Consider the following 13927-nt stretch of genomic DNA (forward strand, 5'->3'; position numbering starts at 1 on the left):
GGAAAATAGTTAATCAGAATATAAGATATGGACATAAACATTCTCCAATCAATATTAGGGAAAACCTTCCCTTTGTATGAACTAAGAGACACTAATAATATAACTAATTTGCAATTTTTCTTCCTTTTCTTTCTTCTTTTCTTGTTTTCCCCATTTTAGTTCCTGTATCCTTTGGAACAATTTCTTCCCATTTCACAATATCTATTCTACCTTTTAAACCTTATTTACTTTTTCAATTTTTCATACCAGGCAGATATTATTTTACATATGAGTATGATTTATTTTACTGATGAGCAAGGTTTCAAATTACATCCATTTATATGTAAAAGTCTCAAGTTGATCTTTCTATGTTACTGAATAGCAATCCACTGTTTATTTTTTTCTTTTTTATTGAGAAATAAATATGAATCAGACAGTTTCACAGCTGATTAATAGGACAGTTTTGATAGTCAATACACTATACATTGTTATTTTCTTAGTGATTATCCATAATACAAGAAACAGACAGGATATCCTGTCCAAACACTGTTAGTCTACTTCTTTCTTCTCATTGAGTTAAGCAAAAGTAGCTGTAAATTTATCCTATTTTGTATATATAAATACAAAATGATCTTTCCCTTGTATCTTTTTTTAAATTTTTATTTATTTATTTATTTGTCCTGTCAGAGGTGAATATTCTATTGGCATCTAAATACTATAAGTGTTTGAATTCAACTAAACAATCTAACACTGTCTAGCAGTCTATAATATTAGTGGGTTATCCTCAGAAGTTATTGACTTGAGCATTTTACAGCTCATCGTATTAATATGGATTTACTTTATATACCTCACTTGTATACTTTTCTACTGGATGGTTAAGACCAAGATATAGCAAGACCTTTATACCCAGAAATGTAACTTTTGTATCTGATAAGTTCAGCCAAGTACATTCAGGATTTATCCTGTAGCCCTGTACCACCTTTTGTACATCCTTTTGTCAGTGTCTGACATGAGAATGAGTCACAGCCATTGCTTGACCACTTTGCTCTCTGTGAAAGCTTGGGAAAATGTTTTTTCCTCCATGTGACTCTCCCCAGGCTCACTTTAGATCATCAAACACATTTCTCTGTGGCTCCATAATCTTCTTGATCAGAAAGTTTGGAGCACAACTGAGTTACATGTTGTTATAGTACAGGTTCTCCTATGTCCCGAGTCTTCACTGACCTTGAAAGGCTAGGGCCAAAATGTTGGCTAATCATGAAGCCCTTCCTTTTCTCCAAATTTTGATCTGCTAACTTAGGTTGTTAACCCTCCAGAAGAGAAGCTAATTATTAACCTGCAATATATGCAGTTTGGTTTATCCTATCTGTAGAAATATCAAACATTTTGGCATATCCTGGAACAGGTATTTTCCATCAGACATTGATATGTTGAACTTTAAGTCCTTACAGAATATGAAGGAAAAATAATTATATAAAAGTATAAATAAGTATTTACATATTTTTACAAAGAAATTTAGAAACCTAACCATACACGGAATTGTAAGTCCTTATATTAGGGAGACAATATGATATTTACAGATGTGGGTCTGGTTTATTTTACTAATAAATATATCTTCAAGGGGCATCCACTTAAATATGAAGCCTTCAAGTTTATCATTCTTTCTAGATGAGTAGTACTCCATTATATAAAAGTACCATATCTTTTTCAACCATTTCACATGTGACGGGCATTTTGGTTGTTTCCATGTTCTGGCTATTACAAATTGTGCTGCTGTAAACATAGGTATGCATATATCACTATGATATGATGCTTTCAGTTCCTCCGGGAAAATTCCCAGTAGGGGGATAGCAGGCTTGAATGGAATTTCCAGTCCTAGTTTTCTAAGGAGTCTCCACACTGATTTCCATAATGGTTGCACCAGTGTACACTCCCACCAACAGTGGAGAAGAGTTCCCCTTTCCCCACAGCCTCTCCAACATTTGTTGTTGGTTGATTTCTTTGTGATAGCCAATCTTTCTGGGGTGAGATGTTATCTCAGCATTGTTTTAATTTGCATTTCACGGATGGCTAGTGATGTGGAGCATTTTTTCATATATTTATTTGTTTCTTTAATTTCGTTCTCTGAGAAGTGTGTGTTCATCTCAGATGCCCATTTCTGGACAATCCACTGTTTAAAAATGTCACATTTTTTTATCCATTTCTTGGTTGATGGGCATATTTCCAAAATTTAACTATTACATATTATGTGGCTATAAACATGAGTGCACATAAGTTACTGTGGTATGATATTTTTAATTTTTCTGGGAAGATAATCAGAAGGGGAATAGCTGGGTTGAATGGAATCTCCAAGCCTATATTTCTGAAGAATCTCCACACTGATTTCCACAGTGGCTGTGCCACTCTATACTCCCACCAACAGTGGAGAATGGTTCCTTTTTCCTCACAGCCCCTCTAGCATTTGTCATTTATTTATTTCTTGTTTATAGTCATTCTTTCTAGAAATGGACTCTCAGTTTTATTTTATTTTGCATCTCTTGAATGACCAATGATGTTAAACATTATTTCATGTATTTATTTACCATTTGTATTTCTTCACATGAGAAATGTGCACTTATCTCAAAACCCCATTTTTGGGTTTGGTCTTTGAATTTTGTGGGAGTCTAACTTTTTACAATTTTTTATATGTTCTACATAGAAGTCCTTTGCCTGAAAGACAGTTGGGTAAAATATTTTCCTACTCTGTTGGTAGTCTTTTCATTTTGTTACTGCTTTCTTTTGCTGCACAAAAGCTTTTTAATAAGTGGAGATCCCATTTGTTGATTCTTTGAAGTACTGCCCATTCACTTTGAGTATTATTCATGAACTCTCTGCCTACATTTATGTCCTCAAGATTTCTACCTATTTTCTCTTCCAATAGATTTAGAGTTTTTGTTTTAATATTTAGAGCTTTGATATATATAATTTGGATTTAGTGCATGATGATAGAAATGGGTCTAGTTTTAGTTTTGGGCATATAGAGAGCCTGTTTTTAGCACCATTTATTACAGAGATAATCTTTTTCTTCCAGTAAACATATTTGGCCTCTTTATCAAAGATAAGGTAGCTGAGTATGTTTATAGTTGTGTGTGCATCCTTCGTTTTGTTCAGGAGGTTCTCGGGTCTCTTGTTTTTTTGTTTTTTTTTTTTTTTTCCCAGTACCATGCTGATTTAATCAAAGTAGCTTTATAGTATATTTTCAAGTCAGATATTGTGATGCCTCCTACCCTGCCTTTGATATGCAGAATTGCTTTTGCTCTTCTCGGTGTCCTCTTGTTTCAAATAATATTATGTAGACTATTAAAAATTATATCAACACTTAGTACGTTCAAGCTTCCCCACTTAATAGCTCAAAGTACTGATAAGCTACCAATTATAGTAATTTAGTTAATTAACTTAAAACGTATTTATAATTTTCATTTTTAGAAATTAATGATTCAATTCCTGATAACTCCTTGTGTTGTTACTCAATATTCAATTGAAAAAGATAAAAGCTTATCTACTTTAGGATATATACTATATATTTAAGATATTATTTGTATGAAAGCTACTTTCTTTCTTTTTTTTTATTTTAGGAAAGGGCCTACATGATGTTCAGGGTCTCACTACTAGATCAGACTCATAGTGATCCACCTGTTTACAGCCTCCCAAGAGCTGGGATTACATGCGTGCGCCACCAAGCCCAGTCCCAATTGCCACCTCTGCAAGGGCGGGGCCGGCACAGCAGGCCCGGGGGATGGAACATGTGGCCCCTGTGCCTACTTGCAGGCACTTTAATGTGCTGATCTCTTTGGCCAGCCCTGAAAGCTACTTTGTAATGAATGGAGAAAGATATTAATAATAGCAATGTAAAGAAAGGAAAAGAAAAGGGATGTATTTTCTCTGACCTGTTTTCCAAACATTTAATCCTGATGAGGTAATCAGAGCTTCAAATTGGGCTCAAGGAGCCAAACTATTTTAAGTATTTATTTGCAAATTCCTGTTCATGGAATAAGATTTCCCAGGTAATCAGCTTAAACAGTAGGGAGTCTTAAAATAACAAACTCTGTTTTCAGTCTGTGAACATTTCTAGCTGCCACCTTTTTTATTTGTAAAGTAAGTGCTAGATAACTAGTGGTTATTTAGGGTCTTTCAGTTTTAACTTCCTTTCTCATAATTAACCTATGATATGATTTATTGTTAAAAATGAAGCAATAGATACTGATGTATATGACATTAGACGTTATAATTTAAATAAGTCAAGTAGTTTTATGTAAATGCAAGTAGGGTTTGTCCAGCCTTTACAATCACTGACTTATATGATTAAACTTTTATATTTATTTTTTGTCATTTATATAGTCATAGTAACTCTACAGTATTCAATTTTGAATTTTTTATTAAAATTCTACTGTGGAAATTTTATTTTATACTTTCTTCTTTCTGTATTTCTCACACATGCCATATCTCAGTGCAGAATATGTTTCACATTGTCTTAACCCTGTAAAAGCAAATTTACATATGACTTAAATAGTACACTAAAATTATATTTATTTCACTATACAGTTTTTGCATTTATTTATCTGATACAATTACAGAGAACCTCATTTTCTTCTGCTTAAATTCTAATGTAGTTACCATTAATCTGGGTAATCCTTATGAAAACAAAAATTTCCTAGACACACAAAAAACTTGAAATAACTGTCAGCATCATTCTTATTAGACAGCTTACTGCCTGAACCTCACCAGAGGTGTCTCCTTTCACCAGAACATCAGAAACATTTCAGAATCAATTTTACTTGGTTCTATTTTGTAATACTTCATGCTTTTAGTTTACTTTTTGAACTAGTAGGAAAAATAATACCTTGTGTAATTTTTCACTTAATTACAAACTGTTGTATATATTGTTTGATAACTGGATATGAATAGAATTTGAACATGTAGAATGTTTTCTTTCAGAGTTTTGAAGAACCACCTTTATTGTTCTATAATTTCTGGAACTGTGTGTTGAGAAATCTGGTAATAATCTTATTTCTGATCATCTATATGCTCTCATTTATTTCTCCATATTTGCTTTTAGGCAATTTATTTTAGTCTATGTTTCTTAAATTTCATAGAATGGAGTATGTATGTTCTGTAGGCTAAATATTCAGGTAGAGATTTCCAACAAATATTCATGATTCTCATGTGGGATAAATCTTCTTTATTTTTCCTAATTTTTTCCCCTTTAAATTCCATCTTCTCTTTTTATTAATTTTTACTTTTCAGACTAATTATTGAATTCTTTTAGAAGAAATTTTCTTTTTCATATGTCATTGTTTTCCAGTTTAATTTCTGAAAGATTATTTCAAGTCCAAATCACTCATATATTTATTTGTTTTTGTTGCTATTACGATTTTACTAAAAAGAGTAAATGTTTCTTCCATCCATATTACTTTTTTATGTAGCATTCTGTCTTTCTCCACTTATAGTAAATATCTTTTCCTTTTAAGATAAGGTTTTTTTTTTCATTTCTGTATTTGGTACAGGGTCTCACTATACAAATCAGATTCATAGTGATCCTCCTGTTTTCAGCCTCCCCAGCTCTGGGATTGCAGGTATGCACCACCACTCCCAGACTCTACTGCAGGCTCAGTGCATCTCAGGGGCAGGGATTGGACCAGCAATTGAACCCTGGCTTTTTAAGATAATAAATATAGGACTTTTAAAATTTCATCTTCCTCTAATACACAATGATTTAAAAATGGATTTTGTTGTTTGTATATCTGTTATGCAAAATGAAGTTATGGGATACCCATACATGGTAAAATGTTACCACAATTAAGCAAATTAAGATTTCCTCATTTTATAAGATTTACCTTGAACATGCTATTTTATGCTTCTGCTTTGTCATTCACAGAAAAGAAATGAGAGAGAAAAAAGAGAGACCAACAGACAGAAAGACAGAGAGATGGAGAAACAGAGACAGCAACAGAGACGGAGATGGAGGGAGAGCAGTAGAAAGAAATGAGGTAGAAATAAGGAACTCACTGATACAATTACAGAGTTTGAGAAGTTCTGACTTCTGCCTCCAGCAAGCAGAAGATCCATTTATATTTGATGCTTTATTCAATTATCAAGGCCAGGAAAAAAATCAGTGGTATCTACTTTTAGGCATCAGTATTTCTCACTTCTTCGCATTTTATGTTCCGTTCAGCTCTCTTACTGACTGCATGGGGCCTGCCTACATTAGTGAAGACAATCAGGTCTGTTCAGTCAACCAGCTAGAATGCTCATCTCATCCAGAGATAACATCGTGGACATAATCTTCATCCACTGTCTAAGTATCCAATGGTCCAACTGTTACATGAAGTTAACATTAGCCCTAAGTAGTGAATGATACACCCTCAGAAAGAAAACCAAGGATTGTAGTAGGTACCTGTGTATCTTCCATTATTTTCAATATTTAAGACAAGAATATATCTGCCAAATAATTCTCTCCCCTTAATTTTTGGCCTATTTTTCCTTCCATCCTTGCCTGCCCCCAAATGACACTCTCCTCTTATTTTTGATAAAAGATTAGGATGAATAATTGTTTGATTTTTCAGTTTTCCAATTTATTTCCTTAGTAATCAATAATACCACAGTGATTTCTAGAAAATCTAAAATCAAAGACTCAATCATGAACTGAAAAGAACTTTTCTCTCCCAGTGTCATTGTTAAATAAACACCATCAAAATCCCTCAGGTTAAAAGACTAAATTCCAGAACAGCTTATTTGAAATTGAACTGATTAGTATTTAAAAATAAAAATCAATATGGTACAACACTGTTAAAAATAATTGCTTTAATAGCCACTCATCTATACCAGAATAAAAAATAAAGATTACTTATCTATCAATTCATGGAACCATTTTAATTAATATTTTTTCTTGTTTAGATATTTGAAATATAGCAAAATTTCTAATTATTTGATGAGATTGGATGCACTCAGGGTGGTATGGCCATAGACTATAATGCTATTTGAAAGAAACATCTTACTCCATTAAAGAAAATCCAATTCAGCAGAGATTAAGAGGGCTCTGGCTTTCACCCACTAATCCTTTAAACTAGAGGCATCATATGAAAATTGGACTTGTCTTTATGACTTAGCTAACTTACATGTATATTTTTGTCCTTTCAACCACTATACTTGGTAGTCTGTATCAGTTACTGTGTTCATCTATTTGGGCTGCTGGAACAAAATACTTTAAAGTGGGAATTTTATAAGCAATAGAAATGTACCTTTTACAATTTTAAATGTTAAGAGGGCTGAGATCAAGAAACCAGTACATAGGGTCTCTAGCAAGGGCTGCTTCTTTCTGTTTCACAGCTGGCGCTTTCTCGCTGGGTTTTCACAGGGTGAGTGGGATAAGTTAACTCTCTCAGGTATTTTTAAAGTCACTAATCCTATTCACAGGGACTTCATCCTCATAAACCTATTCAAGTCTGAAATCTCCATATAATGCCACCACTTTGGAAGTTAGGATTCCAGCATAGTAACTTGGATGAAGATGCAACACCAAACACTTAGATCACAGCAATTATTAGTGTTCTGAAAACATCAAATGTAGTCAAATAGAGTCAAGTCATATTGCAAATGAATAAGGACAACTATGACTCCTTTCATTTTTAATTCTGTTTTGTTGTTTTACCTTCAAACATGTAAATGCTTAAAATCGAAGGCTTTTTTTGTTATATTGTTTATCTTTACTTCACTCATTTAATCAATGGTCATTTCCAGGATTAGCACTAAAATGAAAAGAGGTAGATGGGCCCTATAACAAGCAAACACTGAATAGTTATGCTTAAGTCTTTTATATTCCAAATATTTCACAGTCTCACTATACTGCATCCAACAGAAGAAATAAACTTCATCTTATAATGAAGTCATTAGACTAATTTAGCTAGTAAGCTCTTCCAAGACCTAGACAACCAGAACTACTTACTTGGGTATAATATTCAATAAAGGACTTTTAAATATTTGATTTCATCTTACACAATTCAAAACTTTCAAATATATTGCTTATGGTATTTAATATTTCCTAAGTTATCTGATCACAGGTTTTCACCCATGATTTAATTGTCTAGTTATCAGATTTCTACAAAATGATAGCAAACTATCAGCAGGGTGATAGTTTTAGTCTTAATAGCTAGATTATTCTCTCTTCCAGGATAGCTTAGGTAATTGTACTGCTGATTTCTGGTGATCGATTGAAAGGAAAAGTTAATGCTTAAATTTTTTTTTCTTGTTCTGTTTAATTTCTTATAATTTTTTACATGCTTATATCTGGTAATCTAAACTAATTTGAAGACAACATTATGCAATATAACAACCCTGGCTGAATTTCTATTACATTGTTTAGTGAAATACTATATCATTTCTAATGGAAATTTTGTTTACTAATTTTTATTCTCTATAAAAGAACAAAACATGCCTGTAATCCCAGTTCTTGGGAGGCCATAAACAGGCAGATCACTACAAGTCCAATCTAGTAGTGAGACCCTGAACACCCTGTCGATCATTCCCCAAAATACAAAAAAAAAAAAAGCCATAAAAATTTAAAGATAAAAAAATTGGATTATTTAACTTGTAAGTATAAAAGACCAGGAAATATATCTCTCAGTGACAGCTTGATTTTAACTTTCCCAGGCTGTTATTTCCTCCTACTCTTGACAAATCTTTTTTTTTTTTTTTTCCTGATACTGAGAATCAAACTCATAACCTTGTGCTTGCCAGACAGGTGTTTGTGCCACTAGTTATCTCCCTGACACTCAAATATCTTTTTTTTTCCCCCTTGGCCTGCTCAGCCCACCCTGGGGGCGGGGCTGGCATGGCATGTGGTGCCGAGGATGGAACTGTGTCCCCTGAGTGCTTTCCTAAGCTTGCCTAAATAGGTGCTTTAAACCACTGAGCTATCTCGCTGACACCAAATATCTTTTTATAGATCTCGTTCCTGAGATTTGTTGATATGAATCCAGAATGTTTGAGTTTCTATCACTAATAGATTTCTGAATCCGCATGCATGCAACAATTAATATTCTCCTCCAAAATTGCATGACCATTTCCAATATATTCATAGTATTTTATCAATCTAAATCTGTTTACTAGAAAGTGTAATGTCAGTAAGAGATATTCTAATACGAGAGTAAAATCAGTTGAAATCCCCAACTACAACTATCTCAAAAAATTAAATTATGATAATGCTGGGTTTCTAATGCTTCTAGTCATCAGTGATACTATTTAACCACCTACAAATAGAAGCTTCACTATATCATCTGTAATGTTGGACTAGAAGAGTCTGACTCGGCATCTTGCACACATGCAAAGCAGCTGCAATACATTTGGAAACATGCACTTAACTATTTGCTCTTTGACGATCACTCTGTCCCTCCCTGAAGGCAGGTTTCTGAGGGCAGATCCACTTCTACTATGCACAGCACTGAATGTCAACCCCTAGCACAGCAGTACTACACAATGTATTCAGAATTATTAAAGTTAGATCTTGCATTTTAAGAAAAAATTACGAAATCAAACCTTTTTCATTTTTAACACAATGTGAAAAAATCTTTCTGCTCTCAGCGTGGTCTTCTCTCTTACTCTAACAACTCTGTGATGAATTTCTTCCCGTGGACTACATTGCTCTTCTGATATCATAGCATTCCCCAAATCAGCATAACTGCTGATATCTACAGTAGTGAAGTAGAAAAGTAAAGCATTTTCCTCTATTGTCATATCCACATAACGAATTTTAAAATCACATTTATTTCATGCTAATACTATAGTCTCACTGCGACGTCTGCGGGGTATTTTTACATCCCTTTGACCTGCCCTGCCCTTGCACTTTGCCTAACTGTTGTGCATCCCTCATATTTCAACCTTGATATCTTCACTTTGCATTTAAATAAAACACTACGCCTTGACAATTAAAACATGTAACTCACTGTGTGTGATGGTTAAGCTAACTTGATGATCTGTCTGGCTTCAGAGAATCCTGGGAGGTGACTGAGCCGTGTGGGTATGATATTCAGCAATGCACTTACCAGGTGGGGGCCCATTTCTACATGGACCACTGGAGGACGGAGAGGCTCTGCAGGGTGCACCTCTCGCTAGTGCTCCTCTCCGTGCTCCACTATCCACGACAGTCCCCATTATGTTGTTTTTGCCTGAAAGCCAGCTGGCTCTCTAAAATTGTGATACAAACTAAACCTCTTCACCTTTATGCTGTGTGTGTTGCATATTTTGTCTTAGCAATAGGAAAGGCATTCAGTACACTGTATTTTACCACGTGCATTGATTTTGTTTTAACCTGTGGCCACCATTACGTAATTCTATGGAATCCTCAATGTCCCACCTGAGTGCCAAATACATGGGAGGTCACAGGTCACAGATAGACATTTTTGAATAAACAATTGAATCAGACATTGAATGAATGTGAATATAGCCTCATTATTTTGTTGGGTTTTTTTTTTTTTACTTCATTATTACTGCATCTTGTTTATTCACACAGAACCCAGTTTTCACTCACATGAAAAAAAAATGCATCTTTACAAGCCTATCAATAATATAATATTTCTGGGTATAAAAAATATATAGCAAAATCTTGCAAAGGCAAAGGGACTACTTATGTAATCACTTAATTAAAAATTTTACCTATCTAGTCCTTTTGGAAGCAGCTTTGATCTGGGATCAGGCTAGATTTCCTGAGCAGGACACAGTAGCACATACCTGTAATCCTAACACTTTGAAAGGCTGAGACAGGTTTCAAGCCTAGCCTGGACACTTAATGACTTAATGAAATCTCATCATTAAAATAAAAGACTAGAATTTAGTTCATTGCAAAGTCTCATAAATTCAATCCCAAGTACTCCAAAGAGAAAAATTATATATATATATATATATATATATATATATATGTTCTACAAGTGAGAAAAATGATATATTTGATACTTTAAATATATAACATTCATTTAGGATTAGGTAAAAAAAAAATCTACTTTAAGAACATTTCCTTGTATGATGCAGAAAACATTTATTCCTAAAGAGTAATAGAATACTAAATAAAGAATACCAAATAGAGAATACTAAACAATAGTAAATTCCTTCATGGATAATTTATTAGTATCAGTAAGGAAATCAATGAAATAATAGTTAAAAAAAAACTTCAACTTTTACCAAGGCAGTACATTCATGGTCTTTGTCCCAATAATCCTCAAAGTTCCTTCCATAGTCAGCATATGAGGAAATACATGGAAAATTCTAGGAGAAGCAGGCATGGAAAAGTTGGAAATGAAGCAAACATGGGACAAGATGCTAGCTGCGGTAAGCTTTGGAAAGGAGAGTCTCTTTCCCTTGAGAAATTTTAGAGAATAATATCAGAATAATGCAGTTCACATTAAAAGATGTATTCCCTGCAGCAGCATTTATTGGAAATGTATTTGCCAGCAGGATATGTGGTAGGTGTGCTTGCTACAAGATGGCATCTTTAAAACTCAGAATACCTTACATTTGAGCAAACATATAGGTGTGAATCAGACAAGTGTTAAAATATTCTGGTAGAATTTTTTACTGTTAATGACATCTGAAAATCTCAATGGATACATGATATAACAAATGAAATTTGAAAAAAATAGTTATTTATTGTCTATTATATATATATGATTTGTAGTAATTAACATATATGAATCAAACTTTTCAGTAAAATTTTAATACCACTTTATAAATAAGCAAATAAACTCAGAAAAATCTATGCAATTAATGAAAAGGTAGACATCATCTAGTGTCAGGATAAAAATTTAGACTCAGGCTTCTTGGATTTCCTAAATGCTGAGAAAATGAAGTTCATAAATTTTCAGATGAATACATGGAACAGGTGAAACTTGGCATTTTTATCAAGGATTTGTAAGTGGGTCTTTTAACTGAATTAAGGTGATTTGTTTGAAGTTTCACTGTTAGAAAATTATCCATTCACAGGCTGTTTTAATAAATACAGAAATTGCAACACTGTCAAGAGAAGAAATACTGACGCCACCTCGAGCAGCCATCGTGCCGCTGCTTTGAAGCCTCACCACCCACTCTGCTCATCACTACATCCTTGAGAACCATTGATGGATATTTTCACTGCTAGATGTCGTAATCTCCCAAAGTCTTTGCAAGTGGAATCAATAAATATATCAGATAATCCAGCAATACTAACCCTACTTGGCATGTATACAAATGAATTAAAAATTTTATCCCTCAGTAAAACCTACATATAAATGTATATAGAACTCTTTTTATTTGTGATAGCCAGGCTATGAAAACAATTGATATTTTACAAAATGTGAATGGTTAAATGATCTATTGTACATTCAGACAATTCAGTACCAGAGAGAAATGTGTTATTATGTCAGAAAAGATATGGAGAAACATGACATTCATTTTTTAAGTTAAAGAAGCCAAATTGAAATTTGATGAAAATCATACTTTACATGAATATATTACTTCATTGAATAACCAAGCACCTCAGATATACTACTTAGAATAATACAGAGCTTAACAATGTTTAAATATATTTAATGTGCATTGCACCCTTTTTTCAATATCTTACCTCTGATCTTAACTCATAGATGATTCCATCATTGTTGTTTTGAGAATTAGATTCTTCCTTTATATCTCCTATTATCTGTTCCATTTCATTTTCATGTATTCCATGAAGAATGTCAAACTGAAAGAGAAAAGTTTTGAAACTATCATAGGTTTTTATAACTTCTGCCACTAATATGTTCCACACTACTCTTTCATTTTCTTTAGGTCTTTTATTTTTTCTATATAGATTTTGGCAGGATATTTTTGCTGCTGTAACTTTCAAGAAGGAACCATGTAATATACTTGCAGTTGAAAAATATTAAGTTGCTCAGCAAAAAAAGAATCAGAAAATCTCCCTAAAATCCAATTCACTAATTGAATACTGAGCAAAAAGATTTTCAAATGATGGACCAGCTGACTTCTAAACTAATCCAGCTAATGCTGATCTTTAATTCTTGACTATTAATCAGTACCTCAGTATTTTAATAACCTTATTTGTATCTTTTCTATAAATTATATTTAATAAATCATTATAGAAACAAATTTGGACAAAGGAAAAATTACATATATGTATGGTGAATGGGCTGGTAAAATTTATACAGCATATCTACAAAAGACGTCGGTACATTTCCTAAGAAACTACTGCATAAAAACATAAAATCTTAGAAAAATTTGTAAATTCTGTGATTACTTACCCACAATATGTATTATTAGTAATGCTAATAATTTTTCCTTAATTATATAAATAAATGTTTCCATTACTCAAAGTGTACACAATCTTATAATCAGAGTATAAAAGCTAATATCATACCTTTTATTTAAAAATTTAAAACTACTCATGATTTTGTCAGTGTTTATAGTAATATTCTAGGCTCCAGCAACTAAAGTTGGTATGTGTCATTTTTGTTAATGTTAGTAGTATTTTTGTATATTAGACTTTACTATGGTTATCCCTAATATACGGAAAAAGTGAACCATAGTCTTAAGCAAATTTTCCAAAATTGGCACAGCTAATAACCAGAAGAGTGAAAATCTATGAATATTTACTATATCCCTTACCTGAGTACACCGAAACAGTTTTCTGAAAAGCAATAAACTGATAGGAAGTGGCAGTACAGAAAGCATAACAGAAGATGCCAAAACTCAATCCAACTAGAAATAGATTACAGTAGAGAAGGAGGCTAATTTCCCAAAAAACTATGCAGAAGATCAATATTCAGAATTGGTACCTTTGAGAGAGCATATGGAAGGTGAGAAGAACTTGATCTAATACAGCAAACTTTTATGATTACCTGTCCTTGTACAATTAATCACTATTATGTAAGGTAAATAGGTGACTTTTTTTTTT

The 13927-nt window shown here is 33.0% G+C and overlaps 1 protein-coding gene across 1 annotated transcript in view; it reads right to left on the bottom strand.

The window, feature by feature from the left end:
• Positions 1–13927, bottom strand: part of Ccdc102b (coiled-coil domain containing 102B) — a 129981-nt gene that overhangs the window by 22309 nt on the left and 93745 nt on the right. Inside the window, exons 4-5 of the mRNA XM_023723150.1 lie at positions 13639–13660; positions 12602–12718 (exon numbers count right to left, since the gene is read on the bottom strand). Of these exons, the coding sequence (XP_023578918.1) occupies positions 12602–12718; positions 13639–13660 (139 nt within the window). The remainder of the gene's footprint in view (positions 1–12601; positions 12719–13638; positions 13661–13927) is intronic.

The sequence above is a fragment of the Octodon degus genome, unplaced genomic scaffold (genome assembly GCF_000260255.1).
Source record: "Octodon degus isolate 3935 unplaced genomic scaffold, OctDeg1.0 scaffold00097, whole genome shotgun sequence".
NCBI lineage: Eukaryota > Metazoa > Chordata > Mammalia > Rodentia > Octodontidae > Octodon > Octodon degus.